Below are 16,420 nucleotides of genomic sequence, written 5' to 3'. Positions count from 1 at the left end.
TCATCTGCTTCTGTTCTGTTTCATGTTCGTTGAGCTCGTGATTCAGGAGGTGATCACTTCTATTTTTGTTGAGTATTTACCAGACCCGGATGCCTAAGCTATGTACATCTTGATCATGCAAAGACTGGAAGCAAGCTCTTAAGCAGCTGTATCTCTTTATTATGATGATAAAAATTAATAAAGTTTCGATTATATAAAAAAAAACATGTCCCGGGATGCAATTGTTAAGACGCACGCGCACTCAAGAGATTTAGCCCGCAAACGTTTTTGTCATTAGCTGTCCAAAGACCAAAACAGGAAAGCGCCCTCCCATCCTAATCTCTCCCTGTCGCTCGCGATTTGAGCTCGGATCGTCGCCGACCGCACACCGCGACTCAGTCTGACCACACGTCTCCGCCGGAGCGCCGCACGCCACCGCGCGGTCGCCGGATCCCTGGCGACCTAGCCGGAGCCCCCTTGCGCCGCCACCAGATCCCCCATTTGTGCGTGCCGCTGCCGGATCTCGCGCCGGCCACCAGAGCCGCGTCCGATCCATGGCCGGAGCGCCCTTGCGCTGTCGCCAAAGGCCCGGCGTCGTCTTTTAACCCTAGCTTTTTCTTGTTTTTGTTTCTGTTTTCAATTTTTCAAGTTGAAACTTGTTGACTTGAAATTTCTTAGAGTTTTTTTAGTTGGAATTTTTTTTGTACTTGATTTTTTTGGACTTGAAACTTTTTAGAGTTGAAACTTAAATCTTTCTTAAAAAGAAAATGTGAGGGAAGAAGGAGTCGATTGCTAGCTAAATGCCTAGCAAATGTTTTGTGAACTAGTCGCGCTCTTCATGATGCAAGCGATGGATCATGTAACCCTGCTTGTTCGCACTTGTACCCGAACTTCTCTAAGAAGATGTTCCTAGCCGTTGATGCACTTGATGGACAGTTGAGATCATCCCTCCCATAAATGTGGATCTGGTCGTCCCCGTGTTGGCCCCAATGCCAGGTTAACCTGAACCACCCTCCAAACTAGGTAGCAGCAACTCTTTGTACCTTTTGCTTCTTCTTTTTTTGGGCGAACAACTCTTTGTAGCTTGATGACGTGCTTAAAAATCATTTCAGATTAGAGCTATAACAACAGTGATAATCGTCCGCACAGAACTTTGATACTGTTATTTCGCAAAAGGAAAAAAAAAAAAACAGAAAGAGAACTAAAAAAATTATGGATAGACGCTGTAATTTACTCATGTTCATCATGTTGATCAGTAGTAATCAAATACTAGGACAATTCATTACGCTGCTGGTCCTGGTCTTGCTCCTGGACGAAATTATAACCAAATCATAGTACTAGTACTTCAGCAATGCTCCCCTTCACTTCCATGCGAAGTTCAGTATGACTTCGGCTTCATGCAAGTATATTTGGGCCCAGAATATCTTCACAAGCTAGAGGCCAGAACGGGATCTCCATGATTACATGACTGTTTTTTGTTTACTTTTTTACTGCTGGCACACACGAGAGAGTTTGAGGACGTTGAAATCCTTGAGAACCTGCCAGCTGGTGAGTAATTTCTGGACAGTGCAATATACGGATCACAGATGTGTGCATGTGTTATTCTGAGGGAGGAAATGTAGCTTCTGCTCATTTCTAAACTCACACAGTTTGCTAAGGCAATTTTGTGTTTGTGAAACTAAATTAAAATATATCTTAATTTATTTATAATGAGTGATTGATAAGTTTTTTAAGTTGGTTTGATGATTCTTGAGGTTGTATGAGTATGTTTATGTATTGCAATGATGATCATGATTAATAAAAGTTGCATAGAAAATGTAGTTGATGTTTTTTCTATGAGTCTAGAAAAATTGCACACGCCGACTGATCTGACGCTAGAGATTTTATACATGCCAGATGGTCTGGCATTCAGAGGGCTTCATGCGAAGTATTTCAACTCATAAGCAAAAATTTGAAGTGCATATCGGATGGTCCGACGATGAAGTGAAATGAACGCCAGACTATTTCTTGCAGAGATATTGCAAAATAGGTTCTGATAAGAATGTACATACTGAATGGTCCGACAATGAGGTGAAATGGATGCCGGACTAATTTTTTAGAGAGGTTGCAAATGAGTAGTCTGGTGAGAATGTACACGCCGGATGGTCTAGCGGTAAGGTCTGTGAACGCCAGAGAGTTCACTGGAGTATTTCTTGTATAGAGGTTGCAAAATGGTCAGTTTGGTGCATTGAATAGTCTGATGCTTAGTAGGCGTATACACTGGATCATCAAGCGTTCACAATTTGTCTGGGATGAGTTCTTCAACAGAGAAATTTGATTTTAACTAATCTATAATAGTGTCAGAGATGCATGTTTGCTTGTCTAATGTTATGCAGGTGATGGATGCAACTTGGAGATCAACGACGAGATGATCGGGGCTAAGCGGGGTGCTTGGTGCCAGACGATCAAGGAGGCTAGGTGGAGTCAAAGGTGATTCTAGCTATGCACGTGGAGGTCAAGCAAAATATGTGAAGATGGATGAAGACGGTGTGTTAACAAAGTCAAGCGAAAGGGATGCTGGTGCAAGTGAAAGGCGGTCCGAGGGATCGGGAGCGAGAGAGACTTGCCAGCGGTCAAGATTACAAGACGGAGTACATGTGTCGATATCGGGATGCTTACTTAAGACGTAAGCAAGTGGCAGTGAGTCACGCTTTGAGAAGCGTGCTAAGTGGTTTCACGGTTTGACTTAAAACCGTGGAAGGATGGGGTGCACGTGGCATTATCGCGTCGAGGCGAAGCTAAGTCATGAAGAAGCCACGACCGTTTGATGAACGGAGTGAAAATAGACTAAAATACACTGATGATAGGTAGAAGGCTATTGGAAGTGAGGGGTATTTTGGAAAAAGAAAAGTTAAGGGCTAAACTATCTCCCTAAGCCTATAAATAGAGGGGTAAAACTGTGTAAGAGGTTTGAGCCAGTCATTTATGTTTAGGTAGCGTTGATGTGGGGAAATCACTATTGACAAGCTGGGCTATTGTTGAAAGTACATATAGCCCTTATGTGTGGTTTTGGTAATTAATGACAATATCTATGGACTAACAATGATGTTGAGTGTGTTAGTAGGTTATTCTATAGGTAATGCATTGAGAGATATGCATGGGCTATAAGTGAATGGGGAGATTAAAAATGCATCAAGATAAATGAGCTCTAGTTTATTTCATAGGAGATGTATAAGTGATGAATCATGGATTTCCTGAGAAATACCATGAGAACAAAAGAAATGCATCTTTGTCAATGAGCTCTTAGTGATGCTCATAAGGAGAAAGAAAAGCTCAAAAAGATTGGCAATAAACTTGAAGACTAAGTTACTTATGGAGATCAAGTAACTAAAGGTATGATATTGTCAATAGAGTTTTATAGACTAACTCATTTGCTATGTGCTTAAGAGTGCGTTGGGGTTAGGATCCATAAGTAGGCATAAGTTGAATTGAAATCATATATGTCAAGAGTGAAGAACAAGAGTGGACTCCATATTTGATAAAGTTAATTCCTTGAAGATGTCGAATACAAAGTGGTTTTCTATGGCAAGACGGTGAAGAACAAGCAAGACTCGGCTGCGATGGACCATCCGTGGTGAAGGACAAGCAAATGGCTTGGCGCCGAAGGACCAAGGTGGTGGTGAAGGGCGAGTGAAGGCTTTGCGCCAATGGACCGTGTGAGGCTATGGAAAGCTATGAGTAATTCGCATCAATCATATGAAGAATCAAGAAAAGATGGAGTGAAGAATATATGAAATTTGGCAACCCTCAAGGTTTGAATGAAAGAAGTGGTACTTGAAAGTATTCAAATGCTCAAAGTGGTTCAAATGAGTTTTATCTTTAAATTTGAGTATAGGTATGCCGCACTATTAAGAGGGATGCAACGTGAGCTAATTGTCGTATCTCAGTGCTCAAGAGTTTCTAACCAAACCTAAGTAAGAGTTCTTTTTAGAAATCAGGGTATGGAAAGTGTAGAAGTGTCCGAATTTGATTTTAGAGTGTTCCTAATTTGATCCAATGTGTTTTAGTCATGAATTCAGTTGGGATGTGCAGCCCTCTGAATAAGCTTTCCATAGAGTCCAAAATCGTCAAAAATCAGACTTTGAGATCAAAAGTTATCGTCGTTTTTCAGTAGGTAGTTCTGTTGAATCGGGATACTCCGGGTTGACTCGGATATTCCTGGTTGTCTGGAGTCTCCGGGTGAGGCTCCGCCAGAGAGTCTCGGGTTGGGTTGTTTTAGTTGATCTAGATACTCCGGATCAGGCCAGAAAAATCTCTAACGGCTAATTTTTGGGAGGTGGGTATTTAAACTCCCTCAATCCCCCTCCCTTGGGGGTGGCTGGAGCACAAAAAAGAACACTTCTGAGAGTCAAAAGAACTCCCTCCCACTCTAATTTAGTGAGAGATTTGAGAATAAAAGTGAGTTGGGTTGTGAGATTGGAAGATTGAGTGCAAGTGAGTTAAATCCAATCTTGAGTACTTGAGTTCATCGGTAAGAAGTTTGATTGTGTTTGTTACTCTTGGAGCTTTGAGCTCCAAGCTGGTTAGGTGTTGCCCGGTGAGCTCTCGTAAGTATGGTGAGCCGTGGGAAAGTTTGTGAAGGTCGATCTCACCTCCGAAAGGGAAGAGATAAAACTAGTGGATCGAAGAAAGCAGTTGAAAGAGATCCGACTCGTTGGAGCTTCCTCAACGGAGACGTAAGATTCATGGTGGTGAATCCAAACTTTGGGAAACAAATCCTTGTGTCTCCACTTCGGTTTTTTAACGTTTGAGTTCTTGCTTAATATTTGTGTATATTACCCGATCTACTTATTTGTGTGTTTTTGATTGTAGGTTCTTCGTGAATTTACCTGTAATCATCACTTGAAACACACAATATCACTTGATTTGAGTTAGAACTTTTTAGTCATGTAGTGATGTTGATGTTTTAGTGGTTCATTATTAAAAAAATCTCATTGGTGAAGAAATGATGTTAGTCATGCTCGAGAGATGATATTATAACTTTAATCATCAGAATTAATATATCCGGGACAAAGTGGAGGTAGCGTTGCAAAATTTCAAAAATGTTTCTTTCTATCATAGTCTGCTGTCCTGTTTCCACAGGCCAACACATTATTTTTCAATTTTGGTCAGTGTTATCTGTCGATGCTTAAATATCTCCAAACTTCTCAAGCCAGCTCTTCTTACTTGATACGCAAATCCAGATCCCATGACTTCTGAAATTGCTGTCGATATCCATGGTTAAGTATGTGTGATACTAGAAAATCTAATAAAAATAAAAACATCCGACCTTCTATTTTATGGGTCCCAAATATCCATAAACGATCTACGGTTAATATTCCTGATCCGAATAAACTATATCTTTTATTTAGTTGTGTATTTAAACGAGAAACAAAGAAATCCAGCATTCCAGCCGAAACATGTATCGGACCATGTTAGTTTGGTTAAACCCCGGATTGCATTGAGCATCTGGATTGGATTGCACATGCCCAAATAGTAGAAGGCAAGTTAATTAACAATTTGTGGGTTTGATCTAGACCATGAATCTGCTGCCTAAACTATATACAACGGTTATGATTGATGCACCGTGCAGTACGTGTCATGGATTGAACGCACCAGCCAACACGAATACAAATCAAATGATCCGGTCGTGACTAACTTGGATGCTGGGATAAAGAATTATATTCCGGCCGAAGTGATGCATGCATGAAACTGGATCGGACTTGGTTTGGGAAAAGGACTGCTATATCGTAGTAGCTACATGCAGTTGCTATGTCGTTACATAAACTAATCTGGATTGAACATCTCCATGCGTACGAATCGAGACATACACTAGGAATTAAAAAACAAAAGTAAACTAAGCATCTGATTCTGACCGATAGATCTTACTAGACTACATAATATACAATTGTGTGTGGCATGGCGACAAGCAAGGAATCCTGTCAAACTAAAATGGTTTAGATTTGTTAACAATACTTGCGCTTTCTCTCTCTCACACACACGGTACACATCGCCATTGGACTCTGGGTCCGAACTGGCACAACACTTATTCACATTCTGGACTCCACTGCTCGGTTTCGTCTTCGAATTGGGAAAGGTCCCTTACGTACGTCGCCATGCATATATAGGGAAGTAAAATTTGGATAAGGACACCTAGAAGCTGGTATATGTTATATTCCATACATGGGACAGTAGGAAAGAAAAAGTGAGTCGAATACTTCTCTGACACACATATTGGACACAGGCTATTTAACGTGTGCTATTAAATATTATTTAACATGATGGACAATCCAACTCGTCAAATCAGCTTACATTGGAAAAAACCCACATGTTGAAGAGCTACGTATCATTGTATTAAGAAGAAAGAGTGATCTAATTTGTAAAGAAAATCGGACCTGAAAACCGTAACATGAGTTGCAGTACAACCCGCAAAGTCTGGCTCACGAGCGAGAAAAAAGGAACAAACAAAGAAACCTCGAACCCCAAAACAACCGAACGACGACGGTACAGAGAGCAGCTACAACCTAACAGCTACATAACAGACAGAGCCCACACCAAACAACGCTAAACCACAAGCAACTATACCCTGCTAGCACCTTGAACAGGACACCCCGACAACTCAACAGGCGGAGCCCTGCTCCCACACTCGACTATCAGACTCGGTTGGCAACCCCCACGCCAAACCGCAAGCAAAGAGGGGGCCTGAGACGTCGGAGCATAGATACTATCATGAAGTGTCGAAAGGTGACGGGAGTCCAACCGACCAGGAGAGGGTCAGAGCAACAATGGAGGATGGTGTGCCATGTAAGGAGTGTTGCCCGATGCAGCACGAAATAGCAAAGGGATTCTCCAACACGACGCCTTCAAAAAGTTAGCAGCGAAAGAGCTATCGTCACTCGTTCGGGAAGCCGGACAGAGTTTTCACCCGGAGAGATCCTAGGGGAAGCTCGGCCTCGACGCCTCTAGGGAGGTTATGACGCCCGCAGGCGCCACCGCCGACAACATTGGCAAGATGCCTCTTAGGGCTTTTGCCATTAGCTCCCCCTAACCGTGGCATGACCCAAGAAGCCAGAGGCTCGGCAGGATGACCAGACCAACCACCCGCAAGAGAACAGGTAGCAACACAGGAGCACAAACCATCCGCCAAGAAAAGACGATCGGGGGCGAAGCCCCCGCCCATAACAACGCAAAACTGGTCGCCAGGGTAGCACCAACATCGTCTTAAACAATGGCCAACCACCGCGAGGAACACCAGGGGTCACAAAAGGCCTGATCGGGTTAACGACGCGGCAAGGCCATGTGGATGCCGAGGGGAGGGCAGAGCTCATCGACACCCCCGAGGCAGTCGGGCAAGGCAACCAGTCGAAAATCGATGGCCAGCAGGGGACTAGCAGCAGCAGAGAGGCATGACCCACAACGACCCCAACCCACCCAAGTGGCAGGCCGCTGTTGCCAGAGATGCCCGACAGGAAGCAAGCACAAGCCGCAGCTACGACATCGTCGCCCCCCCCCCCTCCCCCCCCAAAGCAGATCTGTCACCGTCGGTGGTAGATCCAGCCTATGGACACACAGATCTAGCTGGCCGGAGACATAGACCGCCAGAGAGAAGCCCCAGAGGAGCAGTCGGTGGGAGGGGAGGAGGGGGTGGGGGTAGGGGAGGAAGGAGAGAGCGGCGGGGGAGAGAGGAAGCTCGACTGCGATATCTCAGCTTTGGGTAGTCACTGGTCGCCGCCGTAGGCATCCGCCTGTTGGCGGCGGTGGCCGAATCTAACTCGCTTTTGGGGGGTGGTTGGGTGTACGGTGGAGGTGCCCCGAGTCGCCAGAGCGGACTAACCACACTTTTTTCTTTTATAGAAAAAAATGCATTCCTTGTTCAAATAAAAAAAACCATTCTAAGACTAGAAAAGCGGACAAAAAAAACCTTTTCAGGATGGGAAAAACTCTTTCTGAGACCGAAAAATCCTAGATAAAAAGAAAACATCTCATGATCAGAAAAAACTCATTCCGAGATCGAAGAAACTTGTCATGACCATAAAAATAGTGTAGTCTATAAAAAATGATTTTACAGGTTGTGGGATCTTTCTTAAGGTTGCGACGTGGATTGTTTGGTTTGGTGGCCATCATATTAAATAGCTTATTTAATGTGTTGGAAGTTAAATAATAGTTATATATGTATAAAAACTCCATGTCTAATAAAATTGTTATGATTTAATTATCACTAATTGAGATAGGAGAGCACATAGAAGTGTAGATAATTGGTAAAACATAGTGAAATCTGCAAGGGCCGTATGCTGACTAGGAAGCATCTAAAGGTGTAGTGTGTTGAAAGAAAAAGGAGAAGTGAGTGATATGAGAAGATGAAGCAATTTATATTTAGTTGTGGCCAACTTTAAAAGTGTTGAAGGGGCTAAACTCTACATGGAAAGAAAACATAAATCTTAACACTTTATTTATGTTGTTGTGACGTGTATCTAATAACCCACCAGTTACTATTCCCTTCGTTTAGAAATAGTAGACGTATTTTTTTAAAATCAAATTTTGTATATTTTGATTAACATTTAATTAAATTATAAAAATATCTAGTGTATAAAAATTATACAAGTAGGTTCACAATTCAAAATAATTTCACACACAATATATATATATATATATATATATATATATATATATATATATATATATTGTAGCTATAAATAATATATTTTGTAAAAAAATCTTAGTCAAAATTTAACTTCAAAGATAAAGTCTAAAAAAATACGTCTACTATTTCTGAACGGATGGAGTACCATTTCAACTATTGATAAATCGATTATGTAAATACTTATTTAAAGTAGAAATACTATTGTGCATATTGAAGAGAAGGACACACGATTTAGATTTTATACAGTTCCATGCCTCCTTTAGAAAAATAGCTATACGTCATGTTCTGTCTTGATTAATCTTAGAAAAAGATCATTACAACAGAAGTGTGTCTAGATCTAGTCCTAAGGATCTCGGTGAGTTCTCTCGTATTATAAATACTGAAGTTCTTGTTGGATAAATTTAATTGTTGTACGGATCTGTTGTGGATCTCAATAAGTTATTTTTGCTTCTATCTAACTAGGCTTGCTTTCTATTACTTGTCTGACTTCTGTCTTGTCTTCTTCCCCGACTCAATCGATCTCCTCTTTGGATGTACCCTCTCCCCTTCTTATATAGTTGGGTCGGGAAGACGTAACATACTCGAAGTATCTGAATGTAATATTCTCGTATTATATTATTTTCGAATATTTGAGGGCTTTTTCTTAATTTGATGATGATTTTTATGTAGAATATGATGAACTGACTAAAATATCGACACATGTCATGTTTATCTCATTCGGTAGATATCTATCTTCAATATATACTGTATTTCTAGTAAGTTCTTTATTATCAAATCTTCATCACTATGTTTCCAAAATTAATTATAAATTTGCTGGATATCTAATTTTTCTAAATCCTAAATTGTCAACATACGCATTTTTTTTCACGAGCTTCTACTATTCATGTGATTTAAAAAAGACTACATAACATAATATTGCTACTGCACGGGTTTATGAGCTATTACATACTAAGTAGTGGGCACATGATATATCTTCGTGCGTGGTGACACAGCAAAATACCTCAGTATCTTACTAAAAAAGAAAAGAAAAATGAAAGGGGCAGTGACGCAGCCGCCGCCTCCAGGTGGACCTTCCTAGTCTACTTCAGTTGCCATTGCTTCCCCATCTCGCCATCTAGGCTCGCTCCCACCCCAGACGAGACAGCCACAGTCTACCCACTCCATCCATCCATAAACAAATGCTCGCGACCATACAATACAGCCATGCTGGCCCCTGCATCCCGTACCGAAAACGAAAAGGAAAAAAAATGAATGAAGAACAAGCAACAACTGAAACTAGAATACATACGTACACACCAAGAAGGCAAGAACGAGAAGAGGATGGATGAATACGCACTGACACACATTGCTGCGTACATGTACAACAGCAGCTTAACCTCCAAACCCCACATGGAAGCTTTACAAGCTTGCATGTTACTCATTTGACCTACCTCTATGACCTCTTTCTCTCTGCACATAAGAAGGAGAAGGTGAAGGGGAGCCAAATCCTAGTATTGATAGAAAATAGAGTTAGAATTGTTGGTGGAGAGGAGAGATCCGGCAACCATAAAAGAAGAAAGCAGGCGAACCAAACCAAACATACCAGGGAAGCAAAGGAAAGGCACGCTTCCAACAAAAGGGCACCAAACCCGTGAAGGGATCGACGACATATATAGAGAGAGCCAGGCGAGAAGGACAGGGGAGACACGCAGACGCAGCAAGCAAGAGCTGCGATAAGCGAAGCTAGCTCCATTTCTTCTCTCAATCTCTCTCACGGAGAGGGAAGGGAGAAGGGGAAATCAGAGCAAAGAAGCTTTTTTTTTTTTTTACTCTCAATCTTTCGTGTGTGCGTGCGCCACCCCGAAAAGGCTCCGGTGGCGGCGGCGGGGAGTGGTAAGTTTCTTTAAAGCGCGGGCGCGGGAGGCCACCCGGAGAGCTCCGGAGATGCAGCAGCGGCGCAAGTCGGTGTTCGCGTCGGCGCCGTTCGCGATGAAGCAGGCGGCGCTGGGTGCCGGCGTGGCCGCGCGCAAGAACGGCGCGCCGCTGTCGCTTGCCGCGGTGGTGTTTGCGCTCTTCGTCTTCGCGACGTTCCTGTACAACGAGGACATCAAGTCCATCACGGACTTCCAGTTCAGCGCCGGCGCAATCCGCGCCAAGGCGCCCGACCTACACCTGCTGCAGGAGGCCGAGGCCGCCGCGCACGCCGCCGTCAACACCCTCGCCAAGCGCGGGGAGGAGGTCATCGTCCGGGTCCTCGACGCGCACGGCTCCGGGGCACTGCAGCCGGCTGGCGGCGCCGGGAACGGCACTGGCACGGTGGAGGCTGCGGCCGCCAAGACCAATGCCAATGCCAACAATGCCAACGCGGGCGCGGACAAGGTGGACGAGGGGCTGGAGAAGGACCGGGACGTGACGCTACCGACTGTGACGGGAGGCGGCGCGGACGAGGCGAAGCAGCGGGAGGACGAGGAGGCGGCCGAGAAGGCGTCCTCGGCGAAGGCCGCCGCGGCGACGGCGGCGCTGCGGACCGTGGTGAGCTTGCCGGAGACGTGCGACCTGTACCGCGGCAACTGGGTGTACGACGAGGTGAACGCGCCCGTGTACAAGGAAGGGGAGTGCGAGTTCCTGACGGAGCAGGTCACCTGCATGCGCAACGGCCGCCGCGACGACTCGTACCAGAAGTGGCGGTGGCAGCCGACCGACTGCGACCTCCCGCGGTACGATTTTCCTTCTTCTCTCTGATCGTTTCGTCCTTCATTTTCTCGAGCGATTCGTGCTCTGTTTTGAGGTTTTTTGTTTGCCGGAGCGCGAGGCGAAATGCCTCGTTTCCAAGCGCGCGCATTGATGCGCGCCGCCCGGAGATCATCGTCGGTTTCAGAAACTCCACCCCCCCCCCCCCCTGTTCTCTGGAAACTGATGCGGGTTTTTACCGTTTTCTGCACACGTCACTTCCATACGGTCAACGACAAGCAGCAGTAAACATACGGTACCAGCAGATTCTTTTTCAGAAAAAAAGAATCTGCTTATAAGGACACGAAAAAAATAAAGGTCATCTTGTCAGATACATGATCAAAATCCAAAATTAGATAATATACTCGATTGTATTTATTGAAATAGATAATATATTATTATATTTACAATTTTAATATCCGTATTCGGTACCTTATTTACCAAAAACTTACTTTTGGTACACCGTATGTCGAAAAAATACGAGTCCAACTATATTCGGCACATGAGGTATCTCGTATCCTGAATATGGCCGGACCCGTATTTTTGGCGTATGTATAATGAAAGTCAGTTTTCGATAAATAAAGTACCGAATACAGATGCTAAAATTATAAATACCACTGTATGTTATCTATTTCGATAAATATAATCGCATATGTTATCTAATTTTAAATTTTAGCGCAGACACATTGATGCAGTAGTACGTAGATGAACGTTCGAGATTTGCGCAGGCAGAATGGAGTGGGAATAGCATCACTGTACCAGTGTGTGTGTTAAGTTGCGAGACAGGAATGTGGGGTTATGTGCACGCCAATATATTTGCTTTTCCAACCTGGAAAGAGCTGCACCACAATATTTTTTAAAAAACGAGGAACCCCTTTTCCATTACCGTGTAATGGAATCATACCAATTTGTTACGACTTACACCCCATACAGACAGGATAGAGCGAGAGTTCATCAGCGATTATAGCACATAGACTAAGCCTAATAGAGACTAGTTTAAGCTTCCATAGAAGTATAACCAGAACATCTTAACCAAACTTCACGCAAAAGACTGAACAGAGAGCAATAGAAACTCAGCTGTTCATATCTTCATCCTCAGCAGAGAGGCACCCACATCAACAGTAGCGTCAGATATCGTCACACTGTAACTCGGAAGCAACCTCACAGAGGACACTTGATTTTGTTGAGAACCAAAATGTTCATCATAGTATTAAGCAGACATTGTACATCCTTCATCGATTTCTCTTTGTCCATACCCTTCAGAAGGTCTGTCTAGATTTTCAAAAATGAAAAATATGAAATATAATTTCACTAGATTACGAATAAGTTTTTTCTCAAAGGAAGTTTTGTTTCTGGCTTTCTAAATAGGCTAGTAAATTGTTGTAAGACCAACCACCTGAAAACCTTTCCCTGCCATAGCCAAGACTGAATTCATATATAGTATTGATGAACAGAATTTGGAATTGTGTCAGCCCCAAGAAAGCTGCACCACAACTTAACGTGACTAGAAGATACTTAGTGCTCTGTTTCGGCTCTGTTGTCAGTGAGTAGCAAATAAACTGAGCCAGGCCATCCGTGGATTTGGAGCTGATGAAAAGTCTAACGAAAGGCAGGCGTGCATGCAGGTTCGACGCGCGGTTGCTGCTGGAGCGGCTGCGCAACAAGCGGCTGATGTTCGTGGGGGACTCGCTGAACCGGAACCAGTGGGAGTCGATGGTGTGCCTGGTCCAGTCCGTGATCCCCAAGGGCCAGAAGACGCTCACCAAGTTCGTCAACGGCGGCTCCAGCAACGTGTTTTACGCGCACGAGTACAACGCGACGGTAGAGTTCTACTGGGCGCCCTTCCTGGTGGAGTCTAACTCCGACAACCCCAAGGTGCACAGCGTCCCCGACCGCATCATCCAGTGGCACTCCATTGCCAAGCACGCCCGGAACTGGGTCGGCGTCGACTACCTCGTCTTCAACACCTACATCTGGTGGCTCAACACCCTCGACATGAAAGTCCTGTCAGTACTGCACCACTGCTGCTGTTCATTCATCCTGCTTGCATGTCACTGGCTGACACTGGGTGACGGAATTGGCAGGAAGGGTTCGTTCGACCAGGGCTCGACGGAGTACGTGGAGGTGGATCGGCCCATGGCGTACAAGGAGGTGCTCAAGACGTGGGCGAAATGGGTCGACAGGAACATTGACCCCAACAGGACGACCGTCTTCTTCATGGGCATGTCGCCCAACCACATCACGTAAGCCATTCCCAGCCTGCCACTGCTATTTAGCAACTTCTTTCTGGAGTACTTGCTAGTGCTTTGTTTAAATCGTAAGCATGGTTCCTTGAGCATTGGTTTACCAAGAGGGAGATCGATCGAAACCTGAAACCGCACAGTGACTTCCCTGTCAATTAGGTGCTGCATGAGCGATCAGCGCTGCCTTTGCGAGCGGAAAACTGACGACAGTGATGGTGAATTAGATCCTACTCCTTGCTAGCAAGGACACCTGCTTTGCCTAATTAGGTGATGAGAAAGACCATTCAGCCTTCAGAGATGTAGTACAAGCCGCCTTCACTCGTGTCCTAGTAGTAGCAGCATGGTCTCCGATCACATGGCCAGCCTATTGCTCATACTGCTCATTACGGCATTGGAGGTGTCAACGCTGCGCACAGTACGCTGCTGTATTTGCCTAGACAATTCCTGTCCAAGGACTCATTGGGTTGGGTTCCATGTCAGGGTAAAAGGAGCTGTGCACAGTAGATTTATCAAATAACTTCCTGAACTTTAATTCAGGTTATATGCCCGTCAGAAAGATGGTTGACGCCGGTGTATAATCAGTTGAAATGTGATCAATCCATACCTAACAAACAGATAAGGAAATGCATCATGACATTATAGACATCATTACACCCCAATCACTATGGGAATAGGCCAGGATAAGCCTGCATTTTTTTTTCAGAGAAAAGCCCTTTCAAATGGAGTTGCTAGTACGTACATGTGGAGACTGGAAGATACGGTGATGCAGGTGGACCATATAAAATTCTAGGCCCACCCGTAGGCATGCATCTCGACGTGGACCCACCTACCTAAAACCAAGAGCAAGCGATCGATACTCCTGCCCGGTTTACTAATTGAGCCCCAGAAAGACGAACATTAGAACAGCCTTGCAGCTGGCATCCTTTTCCAATATTTTTGGGTGCGCAAAGAGATTCTTGTAGTGCTCAATCTGCAAAGTTATTCTGATCGCCGTGGAATACCGATAAAGAAAGCCTCGCATGCAGTAATAATGGCACCAATACGTATGTTGTTGTTGCATGCATCATCAGAGTATCTCAGCAGTCAGGACGACCGACTCTAGGACGTGCAAGTGAGACCGCCCTTTGAGCACGGATGATGGCGCTTTTAACTTTCATGAAGCCGCACTTCTATTGGCCGGTGCCGGGTCACTCACTCACTCGCTTTCTGCATCCCGATCTGAATGGAGCAGGCCGGAGGCGTGGGGCAACCACGGCGGGATCAAGTGTGCGATGGAGACGCTGCCGATCACGAACCGCAGCACGTCGCTGGACGTGGGCACGGACTGGCGCCTCTACGCCGGCGCGCAGGAGGTGCTCCCGACGCTGCGCCGCGTGCCCACCCACTTCGTCGACATCACGGCGCTGTCGGAGCTGCGCAAGGACGCGCACACGTCGGTGCACACGCTCCGGCAGGGGAAGCTCCTCACCCCCGAGCAGCAGGCGGACCCCAAGACGTACGCCGACTGCATCCACTGGTGCCTCCCTGGGCTGCCCGACACGTGGAACCAGTTCCTCTACGCGCGCATCGCCTCCAGCCCCTGGCCCGCCGACGCAGACCAGTAGGATTCCGGTAGCTGACGACGGGCCTCCGACGAGGCTCCGCTGTTACTGCCATGCAGGAAGAGCCAAGGACAACGTTGGCAAAAGGATGCTCGCCACCTTTCTTTTTTTCACTTTTTTTTTTACCGATTTTCCTTTGGTCGCGTAATTCTGTTCTATGTTGTTAACTAGTAGTTCTTTTATTGAAAGAAGAACTGGAGGGTGTAGGATAACAAAAATTCGTGGCGAGCTGGTGTTCAGTAGTAGCTCGCTCATTTCTTCTCCTGCTGAGGATGGCTAGGAGAAAGGAAAAAGTTCTGCATGAGATGCAAGAGGGAAAGCAAGCAAAGGAGGGTTACATGTAAAGAAGGTTTTTTTTTTTGTGTTTTACACTATGCTGGGTGCACCCAAGGTTAAGAGAGGTATAAATGCCTAGGAGGTGCATCTGTTCTTCAATCATGACGATTCTGGAGCCCCTTGTCTTTTCCCTTTTTAACCTCCAAGCGACAACTATGTAAGTCTAAGGTCTTATTTGGTAGAGCTCTCGGAGCTAATTCCACGCTGGAATCGCTCCCAGCGTTGCCAAACGGATTGGTCGGGGAGTGATTCTGCGTGGGAATCACTTCCCGTTTTGTATAGCGAGATGGGAGCTGAAAAAACTAGCTTCTACCTGATTCCCGATTGATTCTTCTTGATTTCAACACAATCTTATCTCAGGAATCACTTCCATTACTAGCATATCAAACGATTTTATAAATAGAATCACTTCCACCACAGAATCACTTTCACCCTACTTCCACCATAGAATCACTCTCACCACGGAATCAGAACTCTACGAAACGGCCCCTAATTGTTCTAGAACTACTGTATAATACTTCATCCGTTTAGAAAATATTAGTCATATTTTATTTTGAAAAAATTAAACATTATATACTCTGATTAACATTTAATCAAATTATAAAACATGGCTCGGGTAGATCATGGTGTAGTGCAATCAGGTAGCACGTGGATGCGTGGTTGATGTTGTGGACATCGATGTGATGAAGAGGTCGCCGACTTGGTGTAGCTGATTGACGTGATGTCGTGGATGAAATGGCGATGGTGATCTTCACCCTGTAGGCGACATTCTGAGGATCGGTTAGGGTTTTAGGGGGCAGCTAAGGTTTTCATGAACCGGTCGTCCCGAGTGCCAGACAACGATTCTCTTTTATAGCAGTCGCACGGGATGTGACTGCTACCAAGCTAAGGTT

At 45.0% G+C, this 16,420-nt stretch overlaps 1 protein-coding gene across 1 annotated transcript; it reads left to right on the top strand.

Annotated features, from left to right (window-relative positions):
• The first annotated feature begins 10,095 nt into the window (after positions 1–10,095).
• On the top strand, positions 10,096–15,646 carry LOC133916326 (xylan O-acetyltransferase 6). The gene is made up of 4 exons (XM_062359946.1): positions 10,096–11,334; positions 12,973–13,353; positions 13,432–13,590; positions 14,822–15,646. The coding sequence occupies exons 1-4, from the start codon at positions 10,562–10,564 to the stop codon at positions 15,192–15,194; spliced, it is 1,686 nt and encodes a 561-aa protein (XP_062215930.1). The 5' UTR covers positions 10,096–10,561; the 3' UTR covers positions 15,195–15,646.
• The last annotated feature ends 774 nt before the right edge of the window (positions 15,647–16,420 follow it).

This window comes from Phragmites australis, chromosome 4 (genome assembly GCF_958298935.1).
Source record: "Phragmites australis chromosome 4, lpPhrAust1.1, whole genome shotgun sequence".
Lineage (NCBI taxonomy): Eukaryota > Viridiplantae > Streptophyta > Magnoliopsida > Poales > Poaceae > Phragmites > Phragmites australis.
The sequence above is the reverse complement of the archived record's forward strand: the minus strand, read 5'-3'. Positions and strand labels throughout refer to the sequence as shown.

Bases quoted from the DNA above. Each gene is read 5' to 3' on its own strand.
- LOC133916326 (XM_062359946.1), top strand. From the start codon at position 10,562: ATGCAGCAGCGGCGCAAGTCGGTGTTCGCGTCGGCGCCGTTCGCGATG. The intron at 11,335-12,972 runs GTACGATTTTCC...GCGTGCATGCAG, and splicing joins ACCGACTGCGACCTCCCGCG to GTTCGACGCGCGGTTGCTGC. The intron at 13,591-14,821 runs GTAAGCCATTCC...TGAATGGAGCAG, and splicing joins ATGTCGCCCAACCACATCAC to GCCGGAGGCGTGGGGCAACC.